Raw genomic sequence first — 14,314 nt, forward strand, 5'->3', positions numbered from 1 at the left:
AATGAAATATGGATTAAATTTTAGTTGCTACTCTGCCACTTACTGCTCGTGAGACCACAGGCAAGTCACTTCACTCCCATGCAGGCTGTGCATGTTCCTCCCAGCTCTGAATATCTGTGTGTCTATGTAGCCTAATTGAAGGTATTTTCATTGGACAGACTTGCAGGTATTTCAAAGAAATGAAGATAAAAATACACACATGAACAACCAGAAGATATTAATGGCATTAAGATGTGTAATCTATTGGTAGTAAGATTTTTAATATATACATTGTCTTTCTCTTGCAAAAGGATTTTACTACATAAATTCTTCTCTCTCAAGAGGAAGACTGGAAGGATATAGACCAAATTGCTTACATATGCTTTCTTTCATGAATTTTTCTGTATTCTTTGAGAAAATCTTGAAATTTTAAATAAGGACTGATTTTATCAGGAAAAAAAAAAAATCATTATTTTCCTAAAGGATATATATTTTGGATTCCGGAAGACTTACGCTGACTTACTTTCCCCCACACCTTTGGAAAACATATGCAAAACCTTGAAGAACCTGGCCACAGTTAATGACCTTGACACATATCAGAGATTACTAACCAATGCAAACTCAATCTGTGACCGTGCCCTTATTACTGTCTCACTTTACTGAACCAGCCAACCATAGTCAACTTCTCAAGAAAATCTTACTCCCAAGAGTACAGAATAATTTTCTTGCTATTTAGAGAAGATGCCAGTTCTGAAACGTTCAAATACATTTCAGTGAAAAAAATATATTTTTCAATAGTTGAATAAACTTCACAAATAAACACCCTCATTTTCCTATAATAATGAGGCATACAAACTCCTCTGTTTAAAAAGAGTCACACAAATACATTCCTCGAGCATGAATGCCCTCCTTCACAAAAATTTCTTAGGCAGGGCTTTTGCTATCACTGTATTTCATCAGTTGTTGTGATCCTACAGCACAGCACTAAAATGAGGAGTGGAACATTATGCTTTAGAACTAACTATAAATTCCATTTCTATGGCAACATTAGAAAATTAATTTTGGATGCTCCCACAGAATCTGCTTGATTTATGCTTCTTGCTTTTGGCTCACACTAGTGAAAGTTTAGTCGTACACCATCACAAACTCTGCTCTAAAGTACACTGCAATATCATACTACCCCCACACATAAACTTTGTAGTAAATCTGATGACTTAATGTAAATATTCTCAGAAATTTCAACCAAAGTTAATCAACACATGTATTATAAACTTCTATTTCCAGGACCCCACTCATTGCCCATAGTCTTCCCAGGGAGCTGTGGCTAAGGGCTGAATGCCTATAAAACTCTGGGAGTATACATTCTGCAAGAGTTACAGACAAATCGGAACCTATCATCTTTTCCCCCTTCTGTCATCTTCAGAAAAAAACTTCACATTACCAAAAAAAACTGCTTCCTTTTTAAAAAGAAAACTTTCTCTTTGCCCCAGCTTTCTGTAAATGAACAGTTAATACATCCTTACATAACAATTCACAGTATTTACTCACATACAGATTAGACTTAGTCAATACATAAAAATTAATAGCAGCAATATGCATATGTGTAGACAAAAGCATTTTGTTTGGAAAGCTGGGCTGATCTTCGCAGTGTCTGACTTGGTAAGGATAAATCTGTGAAACAATGAGGCAGATGGCTGTTAACAATGTACAGATTAGCCTTGCCCTGGTGCTCAGACGTCGAAGGAGCCCAGTCAACTTCTTTTCAAATCCACCCTTTCATTTTGGAAGCACAGCAAATGAATGGAAACAGTATTAACAGGCATCTTTGTTCAGGTAAAGGCTCTGGGAACAGCTGGAGAAAATTTATTGCCTAGACAACAAACCATTTTTCCCTACCTGCTGTGATCGCAGAATGGCAGCATCGATCTCCTCCACCTTCTGAGTGATGGTGTCGCTCACTAATCGGTAGCGCTCATTGTCCTCAGCTACCATTTTCTCAAGTCCTTCTCTTGCCCTCCATGGTACCAGTTCCAGCAAAGCACTGCTCACTTCATTAAGGGAGTCCAGTAAGGCTTTGTTGTTCTTAGCTTCCTTTTTCAGTTCCTGAAAACATACAAATAAGTAAGTAACACTTAAGAGCTTCAACAGACTTTTCCTTTAACCGTTCTTGGAGCTCAAGTCCTTTGCAAGCGAATAACGTGATGGTTTGCCCCACTCCCCCCTCCCTTAGTTTCAGTTAAGTTAAATAAACCTTTTTTATTTGAAGCTATTTTGCGAAAAGAAAAATGTTTCCTGAGAAGTTGAAAGAACAATTCATTTGTCGATATGGCAAGATTTTATCTTTGAAATTTAATATAAATATTTAAAATTTCAGAAGCAAAAACAAGCAAGTTAACATGTATTATTCTTTGCTTTCTGAGAAACTCTAAGTAATCAGGTAACAGAAAAGTAAAATGAACAGGATATTCCAAGCCAGAATTAAGTGACCCTCAAAATGAGGACAAACTGGCTTTAAATCATGACAGTAGACTCATTACAGGCTCAGTGAGCCTGACCTCACCAACTCTCTTTCACCCACATGTGATCATACTTCAAGGATGATAAAAACAGGCTGATATCTTGGAAAAGAGGAATGATTACCATGTAGTATACTACTTCTGTAATACAATTAGAAAACCCACCCCATGTTATCTTATAGAAATATTGATATTCCAACCAAATTATGTGTATCTCCGAAACAATGATCATTTTCCTTTTTTTTCTGTTTTCATCATTCTTCCCTTGGGTAATCAACTATACTCCCAAATATAAGACTCTTGAAACAATTATAATATACTGTTTTCATTTCAACTTTTCATCTGGGCTCCTAAAAGTTTAAACAGTTGATCTGCTGCCAATTTCTATTGGGTCTCCACCCACCAAGGCATCCTTCAGCATATGTAATGACATAAGACAAATATAATTTTATTTTTGTGTGAATAAGACTCCCTAAAAGATAAAAGACTAATCCAAAATGCAGAAAAGAGAGCTTACTTTTTGTCTCACTTGTGCTTGACTTGCTGCTTCTCCTTTCAGAACCTGAGTTTCATATGAAAGTAGTTCCACCTCCACTTTGTCCAGCCAGGTACACAGCTCTTCGTGTGTGGAGTGCAGCCGCCTTGCAAGCTGCAGTGCCTGTTCCAGAGTCTTGGCTACATCAGTGCTCAATTTAGTAATGTCTTTGTACCTTGCTTTAATGGCTTCCAATTTATCTTGAATTATTAAAACTTCATCACCTAAAATTTCAAAGTCACGTTATTTCTTATGAAAGAAAAAAAGGCAGGGGGAGGGTTTCTTCAGACATTATGGAACACTGATGAAATTTTCTAGAGAACAAAAGGAGACATTTTTCTAAAGATAATCCTACTCAAGAGAAGCCCTTTTCTAAATGTTAATCTTTCCCAAGACTTCGGGCAAATCTAAATCACTTTGAAAATACAAATGTAGAAACTGGAAAAGGCTAAGTGTCTTTGGTTATGTGGAAAGCAGTACTTTTGTGTCTATCTTTATGAGACTTTGTTTTCAAAGAAGAGGAGTTAAAAACTGCTTGAGTTCAAATACTGACTTCATGCATGGCTTAAAAGCTGGGTTACTTTGGGCAAGATACTTAGCCTCTCTGCTCTTACTCATCATTACTCATCTGCACTATTCCAACAGATCTTTATTTGCTTCTACCTCATTTTTTGACACACAGAAAAATTGTGTCCTGAGCTTCAGATGTCTAGCTCAAGGCTCTTGATCCTACATTTAATTTCTTCAATACATAATAAATGGTACTTGCCCCCAACATATACATATTGCTGAACTGGATATAGGTATAGTGAAATTCATATGGCCAAAGGAATCACTAAAACTAGTTTCCCTGAGTTGTCCCAAAAATCTCATCTAGATACTAAACTATGTATCAGTTTTCTTAGTGATTCAGACATGAAGAAATGAAGCCTGTATATAGCTATGCACATAGCCATACTGTGTGGCACTGCAATGCAATCTATCTTAAAAAGAAATTGTCTACAACCTACGTGTTCATCTGCCTTTCACAAGTGGAAAAGTAATGTGACTCTCTCCTGGGCTTCTCTGATGAGCTCCCGTGCCAAAGTGCTTTATGTTATGAGTAATACACACAACTTCCATCAAGAACTCAAGTGAGATCATGAGAAAAAAGTGAGATCATATCCTAACCACCCCCTTGATTGGTCTTCAAAGTGTTCTCCAGAATGAAAGTCTTGGACTGGACCAAAAACTATAAAGTGTTTTGGTTTTCTCCCATCCCTAAAATATTTTGAAAACAATATAAATGCTGACCACATGATGATTTGATTTGAAAGATATCTCACCTGTGGTTTGTTTAAGTAGTTCTAAACCATTTAGTAAAGCCTGATCTACATTTTGTTTCCTGAGTAAGATGTCCTCTTGCAGAACCTAAAAACACAAGTACCATTTTTATGTGGGGGGAAAAACATTTAAGTTAGCATTAACATTAGTTAATCTCAGAGAACTTTAATTAGATTTCACAGAGACATATTTCAGTCAATATCTCACATTTTCAAATGTTCTTATTGTTCCCATGTTTAGACCTCTTCTTTTCACCACCGGGCCCCATGTCCCATGTTCATCTACCATAATTCACAGCATATGCCTTTTCAGAAAATACCTAGGGCCCTATGAAAATGGGCTTTGTGGACGTACTGAAGTACTGGTTAATATACGTCTTTGTATACAACAATAAAATAGCAAAATGAAAAGTGAAATATCCAGCTAATTGGATAGAGCCACTCTTTTCTTTAAAATGACTTCATTAAAAGTAATCTGTATAAACAGTCTTTTTTGAGTACAGTGATTCATCAAAATCATCATAAACATAAAATGACACAGAAATAAGGACTAAGAAATGACAATTGAAATGAAAAAATAAGATAAAATAAAATAAAATAAAATAAATTAAAATACCCGAAGTTCAGACTGCTGCTTCCATAGCCCCTCAGTGCTGTAATCCTGGACTGAGAGCTTGCTCAGTTTGTCATGCACTTCATTCAGCCAGTTCATCAGTTCAACTTCATCTTCCCCAAAAATCTTAGCATTACATAAGGCCTGCTGGAGGAGCTCAGACCTGCTGTGACTTTTCTCTTGAATCTCAATGTACCACACTTGAGAGAAGTCTAATTTACTCTGCACCATATCTTTATCCTCCCTGGAGCTCAAAACCTTTAAGGACTGGCCAATGCTAACAGCCTGGTGTAAATGTTTATTGTGATTGATGATGTCATCTTCTAAGGCCTAAACAAAGTTTAAAACAATAAAGAAGAAAAAAAAAAGAATGGACAAATAAAAATGAAAACATAAATAAAACTAAAGCATGACATGTGAAATGGATTTAGTTTGCAATTAAACAAATAGTACATAACTCAAATTTATGTCACAAAACCACACAATAAAAACTGAACCTCTCTAATGTGTGATTTATATCTTACTTTGTGCTGTGAAATTTGTTCCTCAAGTTTAGATGCTTGGGTTCCTATGGGTTCACAATTCACCAGCCTCTTTTCTATGGTTGTAAGCCACTCGTTCAGTGGTTCTAAGGTTTCATGAAATTGCTGGGCTACCACCGAGATACCTTCCAACTGACGATTCCTACAAATGTGCCAAAAGGTCATTTAGTGATGAAGAATGTGTGAAATATTCAACAAAAATCTTCAGTCATGATCCTGCAATCTATTCTAAACATTTTCTGTAGAAACTATCTTAGGTTAAAATTTAAATCTCTTAACATTTAAAGAACATATTAAAACAATTCTTCTGTTAAAAAAAATTAAAGTTGAACAACAGATCATCCTCAAGTTCATGAATCTCATGAAAGTCTGAAGTAATCTTTTGTAACTACTTCCAATAATTACAGTTATAATAATGAGAGCAATGTTATAATAATAACAGCAGCAATAGTAATGACAATAGGTAAAATTTATTGAACACATATTCTGTGCTAGGCCCCATTTTAAGTGCTTTATATATTAATTTCAATTGGAGCAACAGTTACTGAGATTGCTTTTAATCAAATGGTCAAAACAGGTTTCAAATTTTAAAGAGCATACATAGCTTCTTCCTCCAACGCTTAGTGGAATTAATAGTGATTCCTATTTTATAAAAGCGCAGCGTTAGGTTTACTTCCCAAAACCAATATTAATATTTTACGGATTAAAATATCATGAACAGAGGAGAACTATTCACTAGACTTTTACTGGTATTTTAAAATACCTTTGGAAACACGTTTCCTCGGTTGCAGAGGACTAAAGCTAAAACCTGTTTCCACGGCCCTCAGTATTTATCTAGGGCAAGCTATTGTTCTGGTCTGTATATGGAGTACCTGATTCAGTATCAAATCCTGTATACATAATTTCTGCTGGGATCAAGAGATACTGTTGCCTCAACTTCTTATCATGTTTAATTTTCAGGGAATTACATGTTTTTAAAAATTAGCTTTCTATGAGGAAGAAGGGAATTATAGAAAATTGGCACGAGTTATTAAATATAATTTCTATAACATCAAAATACACACATTTTTAAAAACTTTCAGTTGATACATTTGATCCTAAAAAATGAATAAAATTACTATATTCATAATTACCTCTGGATTATCACTATCTGTGACCTTTTTTACTAAATTCAAATATCCAATCATCTAAAATCAGTGGAAATAACTATTCTGTGCCTGATGCATGGTAAGCAGGAAGTAACTATGTAATAAACAAATGAATTAATCACCCCCAAGGGAAATGCTTTTCTTAAAAAGTTGGGACATAGCGGTGACAAGCCATTACCATTAGAGGAATGAGGAAAGAGGCACTACAATCTTTGCTATCTCTGTTCTCATACATGATAAACACAGGAAAATCGTGATTTGAAGACAAGTATTACCGAAATACAAAATGTCAGTTTTGTAGACAGAGGCCACTGCTACTCTTTCAAAAGAACTGGAAGTATATAAGTTACCTTGTTTCAGCTTTATTAAGCAGTGCCTCCCATCTACTATCCAAGAGACTGAGCTGTTTCAAAATTTTCACTTTATCTGCAGGCTCTGCTGTTGTAGCAATTTTTTCTCCTTCTCGTTTGATTACCTCCACCGTAGATTTGCGGTCATCCAACAACCTTTGAAGAAGCTTGAGACAAAACATTAAATATAAAAAAGCAAGGGAATAATTATATGAATATAAAGTAAAATGTATTCTAAGTACCTCTGAAATATGACGAAAATGTATTTTGTATGTATGCACATATGAAAGGATGTGAAAAGTGAGATTTTAAAGGTAACTCATTTGTCTAATGATTTATTACTATTGAGTCAGACACTGTGGCAGGGGCTTCTCATAGTAGACAAAACTAATATTGGTAAGGCCACTAAACTCATTATTAATTTTTCAATATAGAATAATACGGTAGAAGGTGCCATTTAGGATAACTCCAACGAATCATGAAAAAAGTGCAAAATCTCCATTTTTGTAATGAAATAAGAACGCCTTAAACATTCAACAACTATCTGCCCTGTCAAGATACAAAAGGTTCCTATAAATCATTACTGTTTTCAAAACCCTTTCCCACGTTAAACAATCCATTATAGACAAGGAAGTTAAGACTCAGCCCAAGTTCACAAGTTAACAAGGCTAAAACGAAACGAGAGACTCTTGGCTCCTTTTACCAGGTGGGACTGGCTCCTAAAATCTGTGTGAGGCTGCAAACTGAAACAGCTTTTACACATCATTGCCAAAAGGAAGAGAGGCCAGAAGATGTCAGAAATCTCCAAAGCTGGCTAAATAAGACTAATATTTCAGGATTTAGCACCAGAAACAAAATTCAATTGGATTCTAAGTAAACATTTCAAAGTACCTGAAATGAAATATTTGCTATAAGAAGCCTTTTACCTTGCTCTAATCTAATCAAACAAATAGCTCATGAGCAACTGCTGTGCACAGGCACTGTGCTGCCAGCAATGAGGAAGGCCTAAGTGTACAAAACAGTATGCTTCGCTGCTTCCTTAATGATCCTGACTGATAATTAAGGATTAAAGAATTGACAGTTACCCAGAAGTAAAAAGCGAAAAGAGTATTTTGAGATCAAGACCACCAAGGCAGAAGGTAAGAGGAACTTGTTTAAAGAGAAGGGTAAGACGGTAAGACATACAAACTGTGTTGGCACAGGTTTTTATATACTAAAGTCATGATATAATCAAAGTACAACAGGTGCTCTGGCAGCAAGGAGAACTAATTACTTTGATACATTTTAATAACAAAGCTTCTAGCAATTAAAAAAGCAAAATCAATTAATAGGTTTTGTCGGCTAAGCATCATGACGCTGGGAGTTAACTTTAAATTGTGAATGGTAGACATTGTATTATGCAAAAATTACACAAATGCAATGTGTTTCCAGTTATGTTTCCTTAATCCTTACCTCTAAACCTATTTCTAATTGGTATAGTTTCCCAATATGCTGAAGTTTTCAAAAACTTTTAGGGAGACAGTATTAAATGTAGAAATTAAAGTAAGCAGTAAGTCTTAATTCAACGCTTTGATATATGTATACACTGTGGAATGATTAAATCAATCTGATTGACATATCCATCACCTCACCTACTCATCATTTTTTGTGGTGAGGACCTTTAAAATCTATTCTTTTAGCAACTTTGAAATATACAGTACATTATTATTAGCCATGCCAAATGAAATAAGCCAGGCACAGAAAGAGAAATTTAAAATGTATCTTTTTTATAAATTTCTAAAAAATGTAAAATTTTTAAACATGTCTTTAAGTTTTAAATTAAAGTAATTAACATAATCCATCCACTTCTTTTTAAAGTTCCAGAGGGGAGCAACCTTACCAGGACGCCATGCTCTAGGCTCCTTCCCACATGTCATTTCAAGTCATGGCTGGCTGATTACTACTCAAAGTAGTATTAAATGCTTCATACCTGACCATTGCCATCAGGGGCAAAAAAACTATCATGTGGTCACTCTCAGGTATATATCATCCCTCTGAAGACCCTATTTTCCCAAATTGGCCCCATTTTAGTAGTGTCAAAAGACACAATGGCACATTCCTCAGCATATATGAATCAAATATTTGTCTCTTTAGTAATAGGTTGAACCAAAAGAAACTGTCAATATTTAATATATAAAAAGACAATTTCATAGGGATCAACCTAATATGTAAGGGAACAATGATATTTCCATACAAATGCCATCTTGTCAGTGAGGCCTTCCTTGATGACCCTATTTAAAATTACACACACGCCCTCCCTCCATTCAAGCGCTTTGGGTCCCTCATCTTTGCTCTATTACTTCCTGATGCCTCTCCCACATCTCTGCTTTATTCATCACTTGCTAACTTATCACCATTCATTTATTTACTTTACTTATTGTCTCTCAATCCTGCCACACCCTTCCCACTTGGTTTCGAACTCAATGAGAAATTTTCATCTTTTTTATTCAGGGATATATTCCCAGCATCTGGAACAAGGCCTGGCCCATGGTAGATGTTCAATAAATATTTGTTGAATGACTAACAAAATAATGTCTACAGCAGCAATAACGGGTTAACTAGGTTATCCCATTAATTAAAAGAGTCACAAGGAGTATTTTTTCTCGTTATTAAGATTTAATATGAAACACAACACAAAAGCATGACTAACTTACCTTTTGTTCTTGTATCTGGGCTTTTACCACTTTGAACTCAGCCGATGGGGGCTTCTGATTGGCCACAAGCTCCTCAGTGTCCACCATCCAGCTAAGCAGGGACTCCAGGGCATCCTGGAATCTCCCACAGTGCAGCAAGGCCTCCTGCAGCTGGGCTGCTCGCTGAGCCACCTGCAAAGTGCCAATTGTTTCCACTTATTTATTTGTTTCACAAAATAATGCAATCTGAGCACAGATCACTACTTTACATGCTTATTTTCCCACGTGTTCGCAAATTTTCGTTTCCTTTTCACTTAAAATTTACCCAAAGTATCGATAGCGGGCAGAATACGAGTGAAAAGGAGACAAACTTTAAGCAAGCAGGCGTGAAAATAAGGTTACCATCACAAACAGTCAACGGAAAGCACTCACTCTTGGAGATTTTTGAATTGTCTAATACGTCTATGATTAGCAATGAATGATTCAAATATTTTAGAGTTATCGTAAGAAACAACACATTAGTCATTTTTATCAATATCACATTTTATTTCCTTCTGATTAATATCAGAGATAACGATTTTTAAAAGACTAAGAATAAATGGAACTATTATAGCAGAGAGAATCAGAATTGTATTTTGCTAGGCAAGAATAACAAAAGTATCCAATTAAGTTCTGCTAGCTCCAAGCTCTGGAGTCTTTTTTCAACCAACCAGGCCCTTTGTCTTCTAGTAAATGGAGTCTCTGTGTCCTACATAGAGATATCTTATTGCTTGTCTCACAGATATTTTCCTTTCGGACTGAATAAAGTAGCTGGCAAGATATTGTAAGTGCTATGGATTATATTTACACCTGACACAGCATTCCAACTGTGTTTAAGGTGCACTACAATATGTATCAGACTTTAAAGAGTGAATAATATAGTTTCAAGACCTGGCACCTGCTTAAGATTTCAATGGAAAGAAAACAACAAGAATAACTACCACTGCCACAACCAGATATGCACTGCCAACCCATAATAATTTTCTGATAATTTATGTCGCATAAGAGCTTCCTGCCGTCGTATGGTCAGTGTTATCTCCCTAAGATATCAGAGCATTATTTCTAGTGTTTTCTCTCATGGGAATTTAGAAAAAGGTTGGATCTACATCTTACAAGTAATTGGGGGTTGATGGTCTATAGTAAGGGTGGCAGGACTTAGTCCAGGAATGACATAAAGATATAGCTTTGTTTGCACAGTGTGAAATTAGTTGCTGATATTTGAAAATAGGAAGGTGTCACATAGAAAGTGAGATTTCCAGGTTATTTTGAAAGTAAACAGAATATATGGCAAGAGTGGGCCTACGTCCCTACATGTCAATGATCTTCTGGAACTAAGTAGTGACCTGTACCCTTACAGATGCACGTGCCCATCATACGTGTACTGTTCTATCTGTGACCATGTCTTGATTAAAGGCGAGATAACAGCAGGGAGAGGCTCTGTCTTACCCAGTTTGCTTCCTTTCATTTAGATTCCCTACCTAGCTCCAGTAGGCATCTGAGTTTGAGCCACCCAGTTTACAGTAATATAAGACAATAGACATATTTAGAAAAGTTTGGTTACCATAAATATGATTCATGGTCACAACAAATGCTCATGAATAATAATCAGCAAAAATAGCAATGAAGGGGGTAAGAAAATTACCTTTTTATTGAGAGTCTTCCACCGTGCATTGACATCATCCAGGTCATGCTCCAAGCCCTGAGTGCTAGTGCTTTTGGCAGCACTCTGAATAAGGCCTTGACCTAACCAGTTTACATCTTGCTGTTTACCTTGCAAGGGTTCAATCTCTTCTTTCTGGAATACCTGCGGTTAAAAGAGTCATAATTATATGAGTTACATTACTTATCAACCACCAAATATATAATAAGCATTTCTTTAGGCATCAGGTTGTGGAAACTATCAATTATTACAGAGGTAAAGGTAATTTTTATTGTCTAGCCATAGGTCATAGCTACCTTCTGAAGAACAGAAAGAAACTAAATATAAATTAATAGCACATCAAAAGCATTTGAGAACACTAAAGAATGATGTTCTGAGTACACTTAATCAAGTTACTTATAAAACCAAGAGGACAGTACATGTCTCCTCTCTTTATTACTTATCATAGGATGAGAATGTTTCTATTTTCCCAGTTTAACTGTAGAAAAAGATTTACAGAAAATGCTAAAGAGCAAAAACATAAAATAAGTAAAACATGAGCCTTCATGGGCAAGGCAATCTTAATAGGCTCTCCTAAGAATGGCTGCTGCTAGCTGGCAACTGAAGCTTGAGACACATATTGGAAATGGAAAATCAGGGACAGGATGAGGTGAGCCAAGTGGCCAAAACATGGCTTGGCAGGAGGGCCAAAATATAGAGATAGGAAAATGAAAAATACATAGGCATGTGCTGCAATAGTATGGATCCCTACACAAATAGCCTCCTCAATGTCTATGAAGTTGCCAATGGACTCTTAAGAAATGCAATGACCTAACCCCATGGATCTGATCACACACCTCACTAGCACAGCAACTCTGGATACTCTGTGGTCACTGTCACCCATACCTGCACTGACAGTCGTTTCCTAGCAATCTCTCTCTTATTGTCTATCCCATCCAACTTGTGGTTCCCCAGTTGCCTGTGACTGGCAAAGGATTTAATGTGCTAGATTAAAATACAAGTGCCATGAAAGCAGAAATTTCTGTTTTCCTTACAGTAGTTCTATGACCTGGGCCTACCAAGGTACCTACCATGTAATATGTACCCAATATTTATTTGCCAAATTAATATCAGTATAGAAATTTATATTTCTATCTTAGGTGGATGACATCAACCCCTTAACAGATAATACTGGGAGTAGATACATCAATATTATCATTATTTTTTTGAGACAGGGCCTCACTCTGGCACCCATGCTGGAAGGCAGTGGCACAATCACAGCTCACTACAACCTCTATCTCCCAGGCTCAAGCCATCCTCCTACCTTAGCCTCCCCAGTAGCTAGGACCATAGGTGCATGTCACCATGCCCAGCTAATTAAAATAATTTTTTTTTTGGTAGAGACAGGGTCCCATTATGTGGTCCAGGCTGGTTTCAAACTCCTGGGCTCAAGCAACCTCCTTACCTCAGCCTTGCAAAGTGCTGAGATTACAGGTATGAGCCAACTCTTTCATAGATAATATGTTTTTAATATAGGGCTTGGAGGATGCCATGAGGAAAATAAATTATTGGAACTAAGGAAGGAAAGTTTCACATAGATATTAAGGTAAAACACAGTTTGAGATTCTGAGTAATTATCCTGAAGGGCACTATATAAGTATACCAATGATTGGACAGTTAATCATAATACATGGAAACAGAATAAAGGCGCATATTAAAATAGCACTTAAGAAAAAAAATTACAGACACAGTATGAAAAATAACTTTGAAAGATGTAGAGACTGCAGGAGACAAATCCTCCAGACTCTGGTCTAAGGCCTAGCATACAGGATACTCCTGTGTTACTGTATATATGAGTCAATTAGAGAACAGCAAGCAAATTAATGATCATTTTCTCTAAAATCTCCTCATAGCTAAAAACTCAAACTGCCTTTTCCACAGAATATACATATAGACAATTTCCATACTGGCAGTTTGCATATAACAATAATAAATATTTAAAAATCAATTACACGTAATCAAATAAATTATAAGATTCACCCAAATCATTGAGGAAAAACTTAGGAAGTCTCCATAATTTTGCAAAAAGGTAAAATTTATCAAATATGTAAACAGAAACTTGGCAACAAAGTGTTAAAGACAGAATTTGGCATTATAATTCAATTTCATTTCCATACCACTTTCTAAGTTATAACTTCTAGGACTAATAGCTTTGGATATGTTTTACTACTTAGTGGGGATGGGGGTGGGGGTGTACAAAAACTGCTACCTTTTAAATTCCAGGAACTTGTAAATAAAGATTCAAGGAAACGTTTTATTTTCCCTCTTATATAGCTTTCAGGACAAAAGGGTAATAATAATGTTCTATTAAATTGCCTTAACCTCTGATCTTGGTTTTAAATTAATTTCAGGGGCATATATCAGAGCAGATGTAGGTAAATCTGATAATTTTCTAAAGTGCCACCAAAAATATACAAACAATTTAAAAAGATAACTACTAAAGAGTATAAACTCTCCTAAGATTTAAATTGTTTTCCACAAATAAACTGAAATATCCTTTACCGAAAAAAGTTAATTTGCTAAGCTTTTAAATTAGCATGCCATTTACTGCATGCCTAAGAAAAGGGCATAACTAACAAGAACAATTATTTCACAGACTGAGAAAAGGAACTGTTTTGATATTGTCTAAGTTCTTCATCTCTCAATGTTAACAAAATACCTATGAAGAGAGACTTTCCCCCTAATCTAACCCATAGCACACAAGCATGAAGAGAAGTTTAAAATAAAATAACCTCTGAGGCAAAGTTTACCAGAAGAGTTTAGTAAAAGTACCAAAATAGCTGAACTTCAATCTGAGTGGGAAGAAAAAAATTACAGGCTTGACAAACAACCTCTACTTATTACAAGCCTGCACCCTTTACTTTCTTACCTCATTCACCACTCACAAAAAGTTGGGAGC

At 35.8% G+C, this 14,314-nt stretch overlaps 1 protein-coding gene across 18 annotated transcripts in view; it reads right to left on the reverse strand.

Moving 5' to 3' along the window:
• The window catches only part of DST (dystonin), a 1,587,602-nt gene that overhangs the window by 65,821 nt on the left and 1,507,467 nt on the right, over positions 1-14,314 (reverse strand). For 16 of the 18 annotated variants that reach the window (XM_050788752.1, XM_050788754.1, XM_050788765.1 and 13 more), the window contains 8 exons: positions 11,359-11,520; positions 9,699-9,869; positions 7,006-7,172; positions 5,490-5,649; positions 4,969-5,295; positions 4,356-4,440; positions 3,013-3,254; positions 1,876-2,082 (listed from right to left, as the gene is read on the reverse strand). In XM_050788752.1, coding sequence (XP_050644709.1) covers positions 1,876-2,082; positions 3,013-3,254; positions 4,356-4,440; positions 4,969-5,295; positions 5,490-5,649; positions 7,006-7,172; positions 9,699-9,869; positions 11,359-11,520 — 1,521 coding nt within the window. The remainder of the gene's footprint in view (positions 1-1,875; positions 2,083-3,012; positions 3,255-4,355; positions 4,441-4,968; positions 5,296-5,489; positions 5,650-7,005; positions 7,173-9,698; positions 9,870-11,358; positions 11,521-14,314) is intronic. The other 2 variants (XM_050788769.1, XM_050788763.1) reach the window with 1 other exon arrangement.

The sequence above is a fragment of the Macaca thibetana genome, chromosome 4 (assembly GCF_024542745.1).
Source record: "Macaca thibetana thibetana isolate TM-01 chromosome 4, ASM2454274v1, whole genome shotgun sequence".
Classification (NCBI taxonomy): domain Eukaryota; kingdom Metazoa; phylum Chordata; class Mammalia; order Primates; family Cercopithecidae; genus Macaca; species Macaca thibetana.